The sequence below is a fragment of the Leptomonas pyrrhocoris genome (assembly GCF_001293395.1).
Source record: "Leptomonas pyrrhocoris isolate H10 chromosome Unknown, whole genome shotgun sequence".
NCBI classification, from domain to species: domain Eukaryota; phylum Euglenozoa; class Kinetoplastea; order Trypanosomatida; family Trypanosomatidae; genus Leptomonas; species Leptomonas pyrrhocoris.
In genome coordinates, this window is record NW_015438357.1 from 1,355,746 (window position 1) to 1,373,749 (window position 18,004).

At 52.9% G+C, this 18,004-nt stretch overlaps 8 protein-coding genes across 12 annotated transcripts; all 8 read left to right on the forward strand.

Moving 5' to 3' along the window:
- Window positions 1-197: 197 nt before the first annotated feature.
- ABB37_00425 (hypothetical protein) lies at window positions 198-3,555 on the forward strand (the record flags this gene model as incomplete). The annotated part of the gene is made up of 1 exon (XM_015796607.1): window positions 198-3,555. Exon 1 carries the CDS (start codon window positions 385-387, stop codon window positions 3,553-3,555), a length of 3,171 nt encoding a protein of 1,056 aa, XP_015664615.1. The 5' UTR covers window positions 198-384.
- A 523-nt stretch (window positions 3,556-4,078) lies between these two features.
- ABB37_00426 (putative 60S ribosomal protein L12) lies at window positions 4,079-4,651 on the forward strand (the record flags this gene model as incomplete). Of its 2 annotated transcripts, none has more annotated exons than XM_015796608.1 (1): window positions 4,079-4,651. In XM_015796608.1, exon 1 carries the CDS (start codon window positions 4,157-4,159, stop codon window positions 4,649-4,651), a length of 495 nt encoding a protein of 164 aa, XP_015664616.1. In that variant the 5' UTR covers window positions 4,079-4,156. The 2 variants fall into 2 exon arrangements, with proteins under 2 accessions (XP_015664616.1, XP_015664617.1); XM_015796609.1 differs by having other exon boundaries at window positions 4,130-4,651.
- A 534-nt stretch (window positions 4,652-5,185) lies between these two features.
- Window positions 5,186-6,126, forward strand: ABB37_00427 (putative RNA-binding protein; the record flags this gene model as incomplete). The annotated part of the gene is made up of 1 exon (XM_015796610.1): window positions 5,186-6,126. The coding sequence occupies exon 1, from the start codon at window positions 5,311-5,313 to the stop codon at window positions 6,124-6,126; it is 816 nt and encodes a 271-aa protein (XP_015664618.1). The 5' UTR covers window positions 5,186-5,310.
- Window positions 6,127-9,233: 3,107 nt separating this feature from the next.
- Window positions 9,234-9,630, forward strand: ABB37_00428 (putative mitochondrial kinetoplastid membrane protein-11; the record flags this gene model as incomplete). Its single annotated transcript, XM_015796611.1, has 1 exon — window positions 9,234-9,630. Exon 1 carries the CDS (start codon window positions 9,352-9,354, stop codon window positions 9,628-9,630), a length of 279 nt encoding a protein of 92 aa, XP_015664619.1. The 5' UTR covers window positions 9,234-9,351.
- Window positions 9,631-10,948: 1,318 nt separating this feature from the next.
- ABB37_00429 (putative mitochondrial kinetoplastid membrane protein-11) lies at window positions 10,949-11,959 on the forward strand. Its single transcript, XM_015796612.1, has one exon. The coding sequence runs from the start codon at window positions 11,109-11,111 to the stop codon at window positions 11,385-11,387; it is 279 nt and encodes a 92-aa protein (XP_015664620.1). The 5' UTR covers window positions 10,949-11,108; the 3' UTR covers window positions 11,388-11,959.
- Window positions 11,960-12,179: 220 nt separating this feature from the next.
- Window positions 12,180-12,778, forward strand: ABB37_00430 (putative mitochondrial kinetoplastid membrane protein-11; the record flags this gene model as incomplete). Of its 4 annotated transcripts, none has more annotated exons than XM_015796613.1 (1): window positions 12,180-12,778. In XM_015796613.1, the coding sequence occupies exon 1, from the start codon at window positions 12,500-12,502 to the stop codon at window positions 12,776-12,778; it is 279 nt and encodes a 92-aa protein (XP_015664621.1). In that variant the 5' UTR covers window positions 12,180-12,499. The 4 variants fall into 4 exon arrangements, with proteins under 4 accessions (XP_015664621.1, XP_015664622.1, XP_015664623.1 ...); XM_015796614.1 differs by having other exon boundaries at window positions 12,184-12,778; XM_015796615.1 differs by having other exon boundaries at window positions 12,440-12,778.
- Window positions 12,779-13,597: 819 nt separating this feature from the next.
- On the forward strand, window positions 13,598-14,735 carry ABB37_00431 (putative mitochondrial hypothetical protein; the record flags this gene model as incomplete). Its single annotated transcript, XM_015796617.1, has 1 exon — window positions 13,598-14,735. Exon 1 carries the CDS (start codon window positions 13,848-13,850, stop codon window positions 14,733-14,735), a length of 888 nt encoding a protein of 295 aa, XP_015664625.1. The 5' UTR covers window positions 13,598-13,847.
- A 1,053-nt stretch (window positions 14,736-15,788) lies between these two features.
- On the forward strand, window positions 15,789-17,522 carry ABB37_00432 (hypothetical protein; the record flags this gene model as incomplete). Its single annotated transcript, XM_015796618.1, has 1 exon — window positions 15,789-17,522. One exon carries the CDS (start codon window positions 15,789-15,791, stop codon window positions 17,520-17,522), a length of 1,734 nt encoding a protein of 577 aa, XP_015664626.1.
- Window positions 17,523-18,004: the final 482 nt, after the last annotated feature.

The window sequence follows — 18,004 nt, forward strand, 5'->3', positions numbered from 1 at the left end:
AATTCCCAAAAATTCAATATACAAATTATCGTATTTTCTCCGCAAAATCACCAGTGTTTAAGAGTTTCTTACCTCCTGCACTTTGGATAGAATAATGATTGTGCTGTACAACTTGAATCACCTTCTACCCAACCTTTACTTTCAACTTATTTCTCCCCTTCCCCTTTGCCTACCTAAATCATCTGCAATTATTCGTCAGGAAATTTGTGTTGCAGGTCTTTTTCTTTTCGCATTGCTCCAAAAGAAAAAGGTGTATCTCTAGCGGCACAACCTTCACATTTGGTCTGCCTCATCAGCAAAGGAATAGCTTTCCCTTGACGTTGCAGAAGCACCTTCTCTTCCCCTCGCTCTCAAAGACACACACACACACTCATACACACAAGCATGTCATCCCTTTCTACCTTTCTCAAAGAAGACAAGCCAGCGTCTGCGAACCTTTTCAGGGCCACGAGTACATCGACGGTTGTCTTGCCCACTGTCAACCTTCCGGTGCTGTCCCCCGGCTATCCCCTCGCCCCCAACACCACCGCCCTAGAGGCTTCGACATCGCGTTATTTTCAACCCGGGCAGAATCCGTACGGTAAGCGGGGCCGATCCTCAGCCGATACTGCGCTGGCCGCTATTCCCCTCAGCGTCCTCGACACCCTCTGCGTTGAGGAAAACGCACAAGAGAGCAGCGAAGGTGCATTAACAAGCGCATCTCCCACCGTAACGCCGTCAACGACCAACGCAGCTTCCGCTGCTCGCACGAAGGCGTACCTTACGAAGTTGTTCCAGGCACCGGCCAGGTGTGAGCAGGATTTGTACCGTCTTGTCGATGTAGCGCACTGTCGGCGAACCCTCCATGAGGAGGAAGCAGCTGTGATGAAGAGCCGGACTGTCGCCTCCGCCAGCGGTGCTGCGATGCAGAAGGTGAGCGCGTTTAACTCCTGCTTGACCATCGGGCAGCACCGCCGCTACCGCGCTGTGGTGCTGGAGTGGCTGCGGCACCAGCCCTCCCGCTCCGCCCCGCCGGACTCTGGCGAGGTCCTCAAGGTGGTTCAGCAGGAGCAGCGACTTTTTTTGGAGGTGCTGCGTCGCGAAGTGGTCGCCCGTTTCTCCTCGACGCGGCCGTCGATGTACGAGCTGCTCACACCTGCACTCATTGCCTACGCAAAAGCTCACCGTATTGCTCAGATGCGGCAGCGGCTAATTTGCTTTCTCGAGGACGCCAAGGCGCACGAAGCGGAGCTGCTCCTGTGCTGCTGCCCCCCCTCCACGCCGAACCAAAGCGGCGACACCGCCGGCAACGTCGACGCGGACTACGCAGCGGTGACCTTTGAGCCGGAGGAGAGGGACGCCGACGTCTCGAATCCGCCGACGCACACGCTGACGCGGCAGCAGCTGTACCAACGGCGGTACCCCAGCCTCCGCGTGCTGCAGTGGCACATGGCGAAGCTGTACAACTCGCAACAGACCGGCGTCGCGGCGCCGTTCCCCAATCCGCTGGTTCAGAGCTCCTTGCTGGAGACCTCCGGGACGGGGGACGGAACGCTTGCACAGGAGACTTCTTCGCCGCTCACTGCCTCTCCTACGACGTCGCTGAATCATCGCACGTCACAAGGGCTACTACAGAACTTGTCATCGCATCTTTTGTTAAGCGCTCTTCCGCAGTTTACGTCGAACAGCGACCGCGGCGGCGAGTCAGATGAAGAAGCAGGGGACGTCAGAAGCGGCGAAAAGGACGAGGGCACAAGAGCCGATGGAGAGGGCATTTCCTCTGCCTTCGTCGCCCGTCACCTGCCGTGTGACTCAGCAACGTCGCTTTCTGTGTCGACGCTGCGAAAATATGTCGAGCAACACCTGCTGCCGCGTTTCGGCTGGCGTCCTTCGAGGCCTAGAGGTAATGGTAATGGTGAAGTCGATCCCGCGCAGACGGCGGGGCACCGCGAGGACGTCGTGGAGTCCATCTCGCTGTCCATTACGTTTGCTGGTTTGCTAAAGCTGTTTGTGGCCCACGTCGATACCGAGGAGCCCCGCACGTCGTTTCGCGTCCCCGTGCGCGTGCACCTCACACCGATTCGTCGAGATGGGAAGGAGCACACCGCCAACGCTGCCATCACCGCAGCACAGGCCGCACCAACAGCGCCACGTTACCACGCACATGTGATGGTGGGCGATGCGGTGCCCAACGTGAAGGAGAGCCGTCACAGTGTGCAGCTGGCGGCGGCTGAGTGTCTCTTGCGCCTCCGACGAGCGGCGGGAGGTGAGGGCGATGCGCCGGCGCACGATGAGCAGGAGGAGAAGGACCACAGCGAAAACAGCGTTGTGTCGACGAGGAAGGACGATGCGGAGGGAGACGTGGCTTCTGCGCTGCCTTTTGCCCGCTTGGAAGTGACGCGCAGCGCCACGATGCAAAACACGGTGGATAAGGGCGAGGCGGCGGTGCAGGCGGCGGGCGGTGATCGGATTAAGGCCTCCGCGGAGGTCTTTCTCGCCATGAAGGAGGCCGTGGCGGATGCGGCGCCGGTGCTGCGCTTTCACGTGTCGGCACCTGCGGAGGCGGAAGCACCGAAAGCAGCCGAAAGCCTGCCAAACGACCCCTCACAGGTAGAGCTTGTGTGGGCGAAGATGGAACACCTCAATGCGACCTCCGCCGGCACCCCGGTAACCCCGCAGACGGCCGCCGTGTACCTATCCAACGATGAAACGGCGGGGCGGTGCCCCTATCTCTTAGAATCTCTGTCGCCGCGAGAAATGCTGCAGCTGGACCTGTGCTTCGCGTGCTACCCACATGCTGTCGTGCACCTTCACCGAATGCAACTGATGCCGGCTGATGAGGCGGAAGCGGTTGCCGCTGCCGACGCGACCGCTGGTGGGGCGGAAGTGGAGGGAGACGGAGTATCGGATCGCATGCATGTTCTCGCGATGGAGACGCTGACGTGCGCGAGTTGGGCACTTCTACGCCAGCAACTGCAGAGCCGCCCGACGGAGTCGTTCATTACGTCTCCGACTCCGACCGAGGTGTTGGGGACGCTGTCGTGGGATCTGCTCTACGACACGTTGGCCTGGCTGCTGGACTCCGTCGAGCGTCGTGCCACAGACTCCCTTCGCGCGCAGGAAGCGTCCGAAGCAGCACCGAGCGCCACCGCAGACGGTGACCGCTTTATTTTCCTCATCCTGAGCAACCACGCAAATCTGGTCAACACCAGCGCAAGCACAAAGCTGTACGCGAAGAAGCCGCGCTACGCCGACCGCGAGATGGAAAACGTCGCCTCTACTTTCACGGAGAGCCGCTTTGCGGTGCGCTACGTTCTCCAGGATGCATCGGAGCTGTACCCCAACTACGAACCACGCGTCGACATCAACTTCGAGGCAGACAATCTCAAATTTTTGGAAGATGATGGACATGACCGCGAGAATACTGACGACACGGATGATGACGAAGTGGGCGTCAGTCCGGTGGCCTCGCGGCTGTATCGCGACCCGCATATGTGGAACGCCGACACCATCCCGTTCACGTTTCAGAGAAGTACGCCAACTTCAGCGTCTGCCGCATCCGCGTCGCGCAGTTGAGCACCCACGTGGCGAGGAGGTGTGCACCAGGAACCATTTAAATTTTTTATATCTTGTGTGAGACTACGTCGCAGCTATTCGCGTTTCCGACGCTTGCGTGCGTAGACGAACGTCAACGCCGCGGTACCTCCCTTTTAAAAGAAAGAAATACATTTTGTAGTTGAGCAACGCATCCTTCGTCTCTCTCTTTCTCTCTCAGCCGTCGGCTTTGTGCAGGGGCGGAGATCAACAGCTTTTGTTGTCGCGTGGCATTGTTTGGTCGTTACTTTGTGCGAGAACACAGAAAAATGGGCAAGGTTACATAACTTCCAATGCCAAGTACACAAGACCAACACGAGGTATGCGATGGACGTCGCCTTCTTTTTTCCCAGCGACGCCACGACAGCCTCCCCTTTCTTCTTCACCTGCTGTGCGGCCGGAAATGAATTCACACCCATTTATCTCCTCTTCGTGCTCACTTCCGTTTTTCGTTTCTTTTGCTTTCTCTGTTCACTTCTACGCCTCCATCTCACAATTTATTGGTGGTCCGCTATCTGTCCTCATCCTTTGCGCATCACCGTAACACTCGTCGTGCAGTGCACATTTAGCGTGAAGAATCGCCATGCCGCCGAAGTTTGACCCCTCTCAGGAGATCACCGTCATCGTGCGCGCCGTCGGTGGTGAGGTGGCCGCGACTGCGTCCCTGGCGCCCAAGGTAGGTCCGCTTGGCCTGAACGCCAAGAAGATCGGTGAGGACATCGCCAAGGCCACCAAGGACTGGAAGGGCCTGAAGGTCACCTGCGAGCTGCGTGTCAAGAACCGCGTGGCCACCGTCGTCGTGACGCCCTCCGTCGCTTCCCGCCTCATCCGCGCCCTCAAGGAGCCGCCGCGTGACCGCAAGAAGGTCAAGAACGTGAAGCACAACGGCAACATCCCGTTTGCGGAGATCATCAAGATCGCGAAGGAGTCTCAGGCCAAGTCCATGGGCAGCGACCTCAAGGCGGTCGTGATGGAGGTGCTCGGCACCGCCGTCTCCATCGGCTGCACCATTGACGGCGAGACCCCGACGGACATCCAGAACAAGGTTCGCGAGGGCAAGCTGAAGGTGCCAAAGTAGAAAGCTTTGTTGGTGGTTCGATGGTGATCGGGATCGCAAAACATGTGCGCATGCTGCATCTCTTTCGCGGAAACTCGCAGTGCTGTCCTTTTCCTTTTTTTCCTTTCGTTTCAGTTACGATAAACAAAAAAAGCAACCGTTTAAGACGGACAACCTGGCCCAGTCAACGAAGACAATCAACGACGCCCGTGGCTTTTCCGTTGTCTTGGTGGGGACACCGAGGCACACGTGGACGGAAAACGTCTTTCAAGGCTGTTGCTCTTCTTTCATGCTGTGGCTTTAAAGCTCAGGAGCGCCAACCGTACTTCCCCTCCTTTCATAAAAAAAGGATTCATGTACTTCTACGAGGCTTTGAGAGTTTTTTTTTTTGTCGTGCTGCTTCTCCACCGCTTTTCCTCTTTTTTCTTTTGCGAGGTTTGTTTATTCCTTGGGCGATGCCGATCGTTTTAACCCACTCTTCTCCCCTCTCTTTCCTTGTCAACATTTTCGTCCCCATCAACACAACAACAACGACAAAAACAACTCTACCGCTAAAGTACCATTAGCGTCGGCCTCCCTCACAACCCAACGGAGTATAACCTTTAAAAAAAAAGCAAAAATACCAAAAAGACTACTCTCATCACTTCCCCCCCTTTCTTTTATTCCTCACCACCGTAACAATGATGGAGGAGCACCACTCTCAGGGGTCGAACGACGACCTGCAGAACGTCAGTGACGCCGACCGCTTCCGCCGTAACCAGGGCACTATCCTCTTCGTTGGTAACCTTCCTTTCCAGACGCCGTGGCAGCACGTGAAGGATCACTTCCGCAACGCTGGCAAGGTGCGCTACACGGACCTCATCGCCGACCGCACGGGCCGCCCCAAGGGGTCCGCGCTCGTCACGATGATGACCGTTGAGGGCGCTGACAACGCCATTCGCATGTTCAACGAGACGGATTTCGAGGGCCGCCGCCTGATTGTGCGCAAATTCGACGACGGCCCGCGCCCGCCGCTGGTGCAGCGCGAGATGATGCCGGCCTACGGCAACACCGCCGCCCAGCACCGCGGTGGCCAGTTCACCGCCGGCGGCTACTACCCCGGCACGGCCACCGCCAACTTCAACCGCCCCAACATGCCGAGCACCGCCTACAACCGCGGCACCCCCTACCAGGTGGGTGCGACGGAGGTGCTCGACATGAACGGGCAGGAGCCACTGCCGAAGCCGCGCAGCCAGCAGGTGCCGGAGGTGGGCCGCAAGCTCTTCGTCTCGAACTTGCCCTTTGACTGCACAAACGGTGCTCTGCGTGAGACCTTCCAGCAGGTCGGCGTGGTCGAGCGGGCGGAGATCATTCTCGGCCGCAACGGCAAGAGCCGCGGTATGGGTGTGGTGGTGATGAAGAGCGAGGATGAGGCCGCGGTGGCGATTGCCGAGTTCGACGGCATCGAGATGGCCAACCGCGCGATGAACGTGCGCCTCGACAACAAGTCGCAGTAGGTGGCGTCTCTCTCTTTATTTGTAGTGGCATCGACGGCAAACGAAAAGTAAAAAGGGGAGGACAATGAGGAGCCGTTGTAGCGTTGTCGAGTGGGGGAGTGGGTGCTTGTCATGGAGGTCAACGTCCAGCACAGTGGTCCCTTTCCTTTTTTTTTTTCTGACTGAAGGGGGAGAAGCCAAGAGAAAAGAGTCGAGGAAGGAGAGAAGAAATCGGATGAAGTTTATGCAACGCAACGCCTACGCCCCTAGATCGAAGTCATGCAGCTTTGACAGCGAATAACGGGCGTACTAATCAAATTTAGCATTAACTCACATCTTTGTAACGTTAACGGTGCATATGTGTCTATATGGGATGTGTGTTCTGTAGAGAGAGAAAAAGCGCATTTTGGTTTTTCGAGGCGTACGTGTGTGTGTTTGTGTGCTACAATTTTGGACGTATGTTTGTGCCGCACTGGTTATCATTTCCAGTATTACCTGTCGCCCTTTTTTGTTCCCCCTTTTTAAATACTAATAGGTCTTCTCAAGCTTCCCTTTTCTCTCTGGCTTTCCTTCGGTCCTTGCCAAGTGCGCTGTCGGTGGTTCGCTTCTTCCTTTCTCCGGAAAATATAAGTGAGTACTATTTTTTTTAAATAATTTTTGATTCTATGAAAAAGGAAAATGTAGGTGAAATGGGGCGCGTGGGTGTATCTGCATGTGCGTGAGATGCATGGTTTCGCGTCTCATCGTCGATTTCAAGCGTCTACAACGGTTTTTTTTTCTTTCCTTGTGTGGTAGTTTGTAGAAGGTTAGATACTTCAACAGGTTTTGTCTGCATTGGCAGCTGTTTTTCTCGCCGCTTTCCTTTTTCATGCCCGTCTCTTTTTCTTTTTTTCCTTCTTTTTGCGATTCTTGTTTTTTTTTTTCTCTTCTTCCTGCGGTTTTTGCGCAATGCGAGATTGTTTCATTATAGAGCGTCATGCGTGCAGGGCGCTGTTTCCGTGAGTGCACGCGGGAGTGATTGTGCATGTGTTCACTGTGGTTCTTCTACTCTTGCCTGGCTCATTTGCACTCTCGAGGACAACGTTTTTTCTTTGCTTGTTTTACGTGTTTTCGTTTCGTGCGGTGCTTCGCCGTGATTCTGTCGTTGTTCTGCGTTTGTTGTTGTTGTTTGCTGGTTGGCAACACTTGTGATTGTGGCTGAAAGGACACAACGGGAGAAGACAGGCGTCATCGAAGAGTCGAGCGGGCAGTGAGCCGAAGAGACGACACAAAAGGAAGAGAGGAGGCGAGAAATAGAGTAATGCATCCCTAATGCACGCAATGGACACTGCGACGTGCTTTTTGTTTTGTTTAGTATTAGGACGTTATGTACGAGATGAAACGAAAACGCCGTTTTTTGACAAGTCGCGCTTACGAAGAACGAAGAAAGAAAGAAAAAAAGGCTCGTAAAAAGGGGGAGGCGAAGAAATGGCTGAGGTGAGCGCCGATCCGTTTTTCAGAATATGAGGTATACGCGCCCAGTCAGCGTTGGGCGATGAAAAGCTGTGTGGAAAGGAATTGTATCGGGTTTGATGCGTAGCAGCACTCATTCACAAACGCACATTTCTCACGTTCTTTCTTTCCGTTTGTTTTTGGCTGCTACGCCGGTGACAGACTCTCCTTGCAGACAAAGCAGGAAAGAAAAAAGGACCGCCCAAGAGGTTTAAGTGAACAGATTTGAAATGCAAACGAACGCAAAAGGAAGAGAACAGAGGTCATTTTATGTCTCTCGGTAAGCCGTTGACAACATCTACAGCCCCCTTTCTTTTGTACGCTTGAACAAATGGTGTGATTTTCGAAAAAGATGTGCTAGCTTAGTGCTCCTGAGGAGATACGCTTCTATATTTCAATGCACAGGCTTTTCGTTTTGTTTTGTCATCATTCGGTACGTCACGCGCATTTAAAAGGCAGCCCTGAAAAAAAAAAATGGGAGTTACACCTGCGAAGGGTGAAACGTCTATAAAGACTCATAGGGGCCTTGGGCAAAGAATTTTGTCTTGATACTGTTGACGAACTGAGCGTGCCGAAACGCTTTCTCAGTTACATGCGCGTACGGGAGTTTGGACAAGCCGATCGTCTTTCACAGGGTCGTTTTGGAGTGTTTCATTTCCCTGTTGCATGAATGTAGATATATTTATATATCTACCTATTTATATAATTAGTTTGCTTCTCTTTGATCTTGCCATCCTCCTCCCAATTTGAAAGGAAAAATTGCGGGTGCTCTGAATTTCTTGGTTGTCACTTTCTTTTTTTTTTGGTCTTCCAGGTGTGTTTGATCGCACTGGAAAAGGAAAAGAAGGTAAATTGAGACTGTTTAAAGCGTGAGGGAGGAGGAGAGGAATGCATATATATATCTATGCGTAAAAAGGATAACTGCAAAGAATGGATGTACGTTGCCGCGAAGGCTTGTCTGACTTGTGCTATTGAGTTTTCCTTCGTCCTCTTTTCCTTTTTTAGGGAAAATTAGTTTGTTTTGACCTTTTTTCTTCATTTCTTCTTTACCTGTCTGTATTTAAAGCAACGTTAACAGAAAACCACTTGACAACAATACCCCTCCCCTCTCGGAGAAAGAAAAGCGCAGCACGGATACGGAGAAGGATGCTGTGAGGGTTACAATCAGCGTATTTCAAAAAAAAAAAAAGCGTTGTTTGTTTCTCCGCAAACTGAACTGTTGTACGCGCGGACCCACACGTTTCTTTCACCCTTTTCGTTTTCAGTTGCATTTTGGCGTAGAAGGCTTTTTGTTTTGTGTCGCAAGTGTCGCTGTGAACTTGGTGCAGATTGCTTGTAGCTCGATGAGCAAACAGCATGAAGCATCGAGGACACACGCGATGTCATTGCTTATTTGCAGATTAGCTTTCCTAGATTTGTTGAACTGGATTTTTCTTTTCACCGCTGACCCTGTTCTCACGAAACAACGCTGATGCATTGAAGTGACGCAACCTCATTCACTTTCTCCCCTTTCTCTTTCCTTTCATTTTTTCTGTTCTCCTCTACGCCCCTCCCCCCCCCCCCTCCGGGGTTTCGATTATCTGTAACGAACTGCCATCCTGACGATACTCTTCTCTGACACGATCTGATCACCGGAAAGATTTAATACAAACCAACAACAGGCCTTACCACTCACGCATCCTTTTCGCCAACTTCTTACCAGCGGCATACAAACTTCTCTTCCTTGTAGCTCAACCACTCATCTTACTATCAACTATGGCCACCACCTACGAGGAGTTCGCGGCGAAGCTCGACCGCCTGGACGAGGAGTTCAGCAAGAAGATGCAGGAGCAGAACGCCAAGTTCTTCGCGGACAAACCGGATGACTCGACCCTGTCCCCTGAGATGAAGGAGCACTACGAGAAGTTCGAGAAGATGATCCAGGAGCACACGGAGAAGTTCAACAAGAAGATGCACGAGCACTCGGAGCACTTCAAGCAGAAGTTCTCTGAGCTGCTGGAGCAGCAGAAGAACGCGCAGTACCCCGGCAAGTAGAGGAGACAATCGTTTGGTCGGCTTGTCGTGAGTGACGCATGAAGGGCCAATGCTCTGTGGGGATAGTACACAGGGGTCTGTATTCCGTGTATTTTCTCTTCGCGTCGGAACGAGCAGATACTCTTTTTGCTTTGCGATGTTTCCGCGCGGCTTTGCCTGCACACAACAAACCAAAAAAGAAGCGAAGGTACTCCCCTGTCGGGTGGTCGGTTCTTTTTTCTCTCTCTCTGTGTGTGTGTGTGTGTGTCATTTCCCCATACGCATCATCGACTTGTTTTGTCTTGCCGGGTGCTGCTTCACACATTCATTTGAGTGTGTGTTTTGCGGCTCGCCTAGCAGTCTTACCTTCTGTGAGGGAACTCTTTTTTTTTTGTTTTTCCATCCCTTTCCTGTTTCCACGTAACGCGTTTTCTTAGAGTGCCACGTTGTGGCAAATGTGTTCCGCATGTCAAACACGATGTATGTACATCTATATATATATATTTACTTATTTTATGTTCTATTCTCCCCCAGATCCAAAATCGAAATTTCTGAAGGAAGACCTTTTCGGTTGTCGTTCCGTAAAACGTTTCTCTTTCCCTCCTGTGTTTTCTGATACAAATTAGAGCTAACGTTTTTCCTTCTTTCCTTCTGTCTTTCTTCTTGTCCTTGTGGTGGCTTGTCCTTTTTTCTCGGCGCTTCTCTATGTGTTCTTGTTCTCACTTGGCGGCAGTTATTCTTTTTTCTTCCTCTACCTGTTTAAAGAAAGTTTTTCTTTTTGACTCCTTTGCGTAGACAAAATATAGATGCATTTGGTTTTCTTTAATGCAGATGTGACGTGGCGCTCCACACGTCAGCTAGGGGAGAGAACGTGTCACCTTTTGAGGAAGACGAGAGGGACGAGAGAGGGCGAGGAAGAAAGAAGGAACAAGAAAAGAAAACCAACAAATTAAAAAAAATATTAAAAAGCAACACACATTTTCATTGGCAAAGTTCAGAATAGAACAATTCTGGTCAGGGCGACGCCAACCAGGCGTGTCTGTTTTTCTCAGCCCTTTCTTTTGGTTAGATCGAGAGGACGGCGCTGAGTGTGCTATTGAGGTAGTGTCTTAATTGTATCTTCTGGAAGAGTAGCCCACGAGTTACTCCGTTTCCCGCATCACCAAAAGAACGCCTCCTTCACTTCACCTTTGCAGCTTAACCCCTTCATTGAAACACGTGCCTCCTACGGAATCAACCCAAATCCTTTCTGTACCTCATTTCGTAGCGCAACGCACGATTCCCCTTTCTACTCTCCCTCCCCCTCCTCTCTCGCTCATCTCAACTATTCTCTTTTTGCGGGTACGACCGTTATATGCGGATTCCTCCCACACACGTGCCATCAACCGCGATACACTGCCCATATACTCGACAACGGCGGATCGATAGTTTAAAGCTATCCCTAACCACTCTTGTTATTAAGTTCTTTGTTTTCCCCTTTTTCTCTCTCACTTTCCAAGATGGCCACCACCTACGAGGAGTTCGCGGCGAAGCTCGACCGCCTGGACGAGGAGTTCAGCAAGAAGATGCAGGAGCAGAACGCCAAGTTCTTCGCGGACAAACCGGATGACTCGACCCTGTCCCCTGAGATGAAGGAGCACTACGAGAAGTTCGAGAAGATGATCCAGGAGCACACGGAGAAGTTCAACAAGAAGATGCACGAGCACTCGGAGCACTTCAAGCAGAAGTTCTCTGAGCTGCTGGAGCAGCAGAAGAACGCGCAGTACCCCGGCAAGTAGAGGAGACAATCGTTGTTGCCTGTTTTCTTCTTCCTTGGGCGCTGTTGGGCTGTGGAGGCACCTGCATCGACACTCGCAGATGCGCCAGACGAGCTGGAAAGAGGGAAAAGAACAGGTGGGAAACAGGATACAAAGCATGTATTCAAGTGGTGGTGTCCTTTAGCAAGCCCCTCTCCCCTGCAACGCAAGTCCCTGAATGGAGCGCAGCAAACGCTTTGGAGAACCCTTGTTTGTCTTCGCGTTTGCCGATTGTGTTGCTCACGGGCTTTGTTTTTCTCGCCGACCTTCTTTCGCTTTCTGCTCTTCTGTGCCGATGCGTCTTTTCTTCTGTGTCTCGTGCAGCATCCTCCCACACGCGTTTCTTTGCTTACAAGGAGAAGGAGAAAAGTCGAAGCGTCACCAGCAAAGAGGGAGGGATAACGGCGCGAAGTGGGTCCTCCTCTCCTCTCTCTCTTTCCGGTTCGTCGCTTTCCGCAGCCTTATTCATTTCTTTTCTTGTACAGCTGCAACTATAGTCACCTTTATCTTGATCTTTTTCTTTCCAACATGTTTTATTTATCAGAACCGAATCTATTTCATCAAGAAACAGAGAACTTCAACGAAGAGGAGTATCGTTTTCATCAGCGCTTTCCGGTACTCGGACAACGTGCGGCCTTCTCTTTTTTTTTTTAAAGCAGGGAAGAAGACGCTGTGCCCCACGAACAACTCATTTATTTAGTGATTCGCGGTTTTTTTTTGCTTTGCTTCAGTGAGGCTTCTCTTTTTTCTTTCCCTCCATATCTCCTGTCTCCAAGCAAGGGCTTCGCTTGAGCGTCTTACATGCTACATCGCCCAAACTTGTCTTCTCTGCATTCACACCTCTTTCTCCTCTTCGCGACGCCTTTGCTCTTGGGTGCATCACCTTCTGGCAACCTCACCTCGTGCCTTCTTTAAACACCACACCCTCCCCCTCTTCTTTATCGTCATTACACATTCCCTAACCTGGATCTCTGAACATCCTTTTTTTGTTGACGTACTCATATATATATATATATATATGTATTTCCCAAAACAGTTCAAGCTTCTTTAAACTCTTTAAATCCTTCTATACTTTTTCTCTCTCACTTTCCAAGATGGCCACCACCTACGAGGAGTTCGCGGCGAAGCTCGACCGCCTGGACGAGGAGTTCAGCAAGAAGATGCAGGAGCAGAACGCCAAGTTCTTCGCGGACAAACCGGATGACTCGACCCTGTCCCCTGAGATGAAGGAGCACTACGAGAAGTTCGAGAAGATGATCCAGGAGCACACGGAGAAGTTCAACAAGAAGATGCACGAGCACTCGGAGCACTTCAAGCAGAAGTTCTCTGAGCTGCTGGAGCAGCAGAAGAACGCGCAGTACCCCGGCAAGTAAAAAAACCGCACGGGTGATGCAACGCTGTATGTTTTTTTCCCCCTCTGGTAGAGCGCACCATAGACACAAGAACTGGACTGAGATGGAAGAACAATAGCAGCTGCAATGAAGACAAATTTAAGCCCCTTCTTTGTTTTGTTCCTCACGGTGTTGCAGCAGGATTTGGAGGTCAAGGGACGAGTAGAGAGGGTGCTTTTTTTTCCCGTTCTCCGACTCCTCTGATAACGGCTTCGTTTTTTTGTTTTCGGTACTCCAACGCAATCGACACAAACAAGCCACTGTCGAGTAACTCTCGGGTGTTCTGCTTGTTTCCGCGCGCATCCTTCTTTGGCTCGCGCTGAGGCGACGGAGAATGTTTCGTGCCAACAGCAGTCCGCCGTTTGTGCTCTTTCTAATTTGTCTCCTACGCTTTCCTATTGTCCCTTTTGTTTCCACCTTCTTTCTTTCCAATCATTTTTTCTTGACGTTTTTTTTTGGTTTTATGTTGTATTCAAGATCGTAGTTTGAAAATGAAAGTCACATTAGGTGAATGACGGATTCTCTTTCAGCGTAGTAGAAGCTTTGATTTCGGCGAGAAACTCGCACCAACGGGAACGCGCTACCCCCCGCTTCTTTGCACCATGATTGCTTCCTGCAGTACTGTCGGGTGGCGGGAACGAAGGCGTGCTTTGGAGACTCGAATGAAGGAGAACAACAACCGCACGAGGAAGAAGTCTTTTTCTGTCGTTGACATCGCTCTCTTCTTTCTTCCCCTCTTCTTCAACTTTCTTTTCCGCTTTTACGCAACCCGTTTTTTTTTTCTTTTCTACCTTCGGAAAAAGGGGTATTCTCCGCTGCTGTTACACCGCAGCTTCGTTTCAGCATCAGCGTCAGCTTTGACCTCTTTGAGAGAAGCTCGTCTGTGAGTGTGTGTGTGATTCTTCACTGGGGCATTGAAGCAGGCAAGCTGCACTGCCATGTGTGGGTGTAGTGTGCGTGGCATTGCCCATTTTGTTTTCCCCCTTTCTTACACATTTGTGCCGTAGAGACTGATCACGACGTATTCTAGCGAAATAGCTCCCTTGCGAAGATGCTGCGCCGCTGCCGTATCTTTGGCTTCCGCATGAAGAGCGGCAACATGCACGTGGACTACAAAATAACCTCCCGCAACCACCGCCGTTCCATTCGCGTCGAGGACGCCCTCGTAGACCCGCTGCTGCCGACCACAGTGGTGCCGCTCGAGTGGCTGGAGCAGCTCCGCGCACCCTCCACCCGCCTCCTCACCGGTTACCACACTGAGGAGGCGACGTACGCCACGCCGCGCTACGGCGACCACACCTCGAGCAGTACGAAGAAACTCACATCTTCCTCCTCTTCTTCTCCAGCAGGGAAAGCTGCCGAGACGCCGTCCGGACACCCCAACGCGATTCGAGCAGGGCCGGTGGTGCTGTACATCACCGGACAAAGCGTACCCGTCGTGCTGAACCCGCTGTTTGTGTCGGCGGAGGAGTGGGGCCTGACACAACCCAACGGCGAGGTGGACCTCCGCCTTGGCATGGACGCGATCGAGCAGTGTCAGCTGTACGCGGAGCTGCGACCGGGTGGTCTGCTGTACGCGAAGTTACCGCACCACAGCCTCGCCGCGGCGATGGAGCCGGTGCAGGACACACTGAAGCGGTACGGCATGCAGTGCGGCCTGGCGGAGTCCCCGCTGGTGCCGCGGCCGTGGACGCGCATGCGCTACATGTTCATTGACGAGCTGCAGCGTGGCCCGAAGATGACGGAGTTCGTCGGCTTTAATCCACGCAACGGCACCCCGTGGCGCTTCTCGCAGCACACCAAGTACTTCCGCACGGGTATCTGGCGCGAGATCATCCGCCGCAACGAGATGAACGACGGCCTGCAAGCGCACAGTAGTTGGCAGAAGTCGCCGCAGCAGGCGGTGCCAGACGTCAGCTTTTTGGCTCCTTACCCGTAGAACGGAGAAAGGGAGAAGAAAAAAGAAAGAAAGACAGGTGGAAAAAAACTGGTGTTCTCGCGTCGATTCATTACGTACTTTAAAAAAATATATATTCTGTGGGTATCGTGAAGGGATGGGGCGGCGACGCGTGAGGTTGTTTGCGTAGCGTTTGGGAAGCGATGAGAATCGCCTTGTTGCCTCACATTAGTTTTTTTTTTGCCTATTGTTGTTGGTGTTGTTTGTCGGCGTCACCCACTCATATGTGTTCAGTTCGCCCTTCGCTGGATGGGGGGGGGGGGGCACAAACAGATGTTCACTTTTCCGTAGACCAGGAAGGCTGCGGGGGAAAAAGAAAAAGAAGCAAAAAGGCGGAGAGAGGCAGGCGCCGCCGCCGCCTCTAGAGGATGGAAGAAAGCCCGTAGGAGACGAGGTGAGGATGGATGTCGACACACGTGGCACGCTGTTGTTGTAAGCGGAACCATGCAGCACCGAAAACCAGAAATTGCATCAAGGGAAAAGACGCACGAATCTCTTGCCCGTATTACATATATATGGGATGATCTCCTTCTGTACTTTTCTTCCGCGTGCATTGCATCGCTGCTAATGAGCGTATGACTTGCCACGAGCTCGTTAAGCGCATCTTTTCTGTACGCTCTTATCTCTCCCCTTCTTTTTCCTGCAAAACCAAAATTATATTTTCTTTCTCTTCGTCGCCAATGCACATCCTTTTTTTTTTGCACCTTCGAAGTCCCCCCCTTTTTCAAGTAGTTGGTGTGGCGAGAGGAACAGCACCATCGCACGAGGAGCCCTCTCAAACTCCTCCAATAACCACCTGCGGATGGAGTTCTGCACCTTTTGACTTCCGTTTTTCTTTCTTCGAGGCGGGGAAGGGAAGCCAAAGCATACGCAAACCAACGCAGGTAACATCAACGAAGGAGCTCTCCAAAGTCGCATTGTCTGCGGCCGATAAAAGCGTCTTGTCGTTTCTCTTTTTTTTTTGGTATTGGTGCTTCTTTGATTCGTCACTTTCTTGAATCTGCCCACACGTCTGTGTGCCAGAGAGACTCGTTGATGCGTTGTCTTCTCATACCACCTCTCTCCTCGAGAGGTCTGCATCACACAATGCGGCACCGCTGGTGCTGCTGCCCTTCCCTTTCCTCCTGCAGGCGCTCTCTCAGCACGTGCACACCTGCCGCCCTGCAGCGCTTCGCTTCCTCTGCCGGACGTGGCTCGTGGTCGTCCTCTTCTCTTGCGCGCCCATCGTCGTCCCCTACCTTTCGCCCACCCACGCAGAATCTTCTCTCGCCGTTTGGCTCCGTCCTCCATGGCCCCACGCGTGCGCCACAGGCCACATTTGCGGAGCCGCTCGACACCTGGCTTGCGGTGCTTGCCGACACCGTTCCGTTTAATGCAGACTGCCTCCTCGTCTGCCCCTCCACGTCGACGCGGGCGCAGGTGAAGCACGTTTGGGATCGCTGTCGAGCGCACATGCCCACCGCCCACGTGGGGACTCTGCATGTACGCAACGAGTTCCATGGCCAGTGCGCCACGTCTTCGCCACGGAAGCGAAGTGGGCCAGCAGAAGAGGTGCTTCCTTCTGCTCCTCCTCCTCATTCCACTGCTGGCACTCCTCCGGAGGTAGGCAGTTCGGTCACTTCATCATCGCTCGCCCCTTCATCGGTCGTCCATGTCAACGCATCCTCGTCCGCCCTCTCTCGGCGCACAGCACGGCACGCTGTCCCGACGAGGCCACTTCCAGCTCTGCGCTCCCCTCTGGAGGGCGTCGCACCGAGCTCGCTGGACGTCGTTGTCTTTGCCAGCAACGTCTTCGCGCACGAGATGCTGCTAGACGCACCGTGGCACCTCTCGATGGCGCACCGCGCGCTGCGTCCGCACGGGGTGGTGGCCATCGTGGGCCACGTCGCGGATGCCGAAGTTGTCGCGCCCGACTGGGCCATGGCGAGTTGCGCAGACTGTGTTGCGAGTGTGCATGGAGAAGCGATGCAAGACTTAGAACTTGCGGCGTTAGAGGCGGTGCGGGCCGTGCCGTCGTGCGAGGCGCACGTGCATCGCCTGCGCCGTGCGCTGGAAATTCAAGAGACGCTGCGCACGGCCCACGGCGACGTCTTCTTTCCCTTCCCGAGTGTGAAGTGTCGTTGGTTTACTTCCGAGTACGCGATGACGCCTGCGCAGGTGACGGCGAGCTACCGGGCTGCGCCGCTGTATCAGGCGCTCTACGGACTTGCGGGGGCCACATGGCGGAGGACGGCGCAGTATGCGCTGCACCACAGCCGTCATCACCGAGGAGAGGGCAACGACGATGCCCATGGAAGCAACGGAGCCGACGATGACTTCTTTGTGGACCTCACAGGGACTCTCACGAACGACGTTCCAGGCGGGATGGAGCACGGAAGGGTTGAATCGGGCGCTTCGCTGTCGCATTCTTCTCTGCACTCCACGGAGGATCTTGCCAGCTCGTGGTCTCCGCTGGGGGTGCAGCGTCGCCGCGGTATCGTGGACCCGCTGGACGCGCTGCAGGCCATCCTTGAAGCGCACGCCGGGGGCGTTCGCGCAGACGCGGATCCGCGCTCTCCCTTAACGAGGCGTCCACCGCGATCGATGGAGCCGCCGCTGCGGGTGCAGATGCGACATTTCGTCGTCACGTGCAGCTCGCGCAGCATCAACGCCCCACTTGATGCGCCGCAACCGCCTCGTCTGCCAGGCACCGTGGGCCATCGCGGTGGTGGGTCGCTCCTCTCCTCGGCATGTTGTAGTAAGAGGCAAACATCTCTCCCTTCGTCTTGAGGTATGAATGGGATCTGAGTCCATGGTGTTGCTTCGCTTCACACAGTTTTATTCGAAAGAGCTATTCACAGAATTAATGGGAATGTCTCATTACAGGTCGAAGTTATGAATAATAATAAAAAAGAAAAGGTGAGAAACTTCCTCTACAGCGCCAAAAATATCTGGAGCCTGTATGAAAGCATTGGAACGGGGCTTTGAAAAGTATGAGAATGACTTTGCTTTAGTCATCCACTGCGCAACTTGATGTCGCAGGAAAGGCCTTTTCTTCTCACTATTCACCGATCAATTGGTTGCTGTCTCTTGAATTCCTCCTCTTCTAATTAATACTTTTTTTTTATCGCCTTAGTCGTCGTTACGGTACCTGGTCGCACCTTTTGTTTTTCTCTCTCTCTGCGTGCAATCGCCTTATCTACGACTTCGTGTTCTCTCCTTTTTTTGTGTTTTCCTCTTCTTCTTCTTCCTTTTCCCTTTCTCGTTTACCA

What these genes read in the sequence shown, in the direction of transcription:
- ABB37_00429 (XM_015796612.1), top strand. Translation starts at nt 11,109, where the DNA reads ATGGCCACCACCTACGAGGAGTTCGCGGCGAAGCTCGACCGCCTGGAC.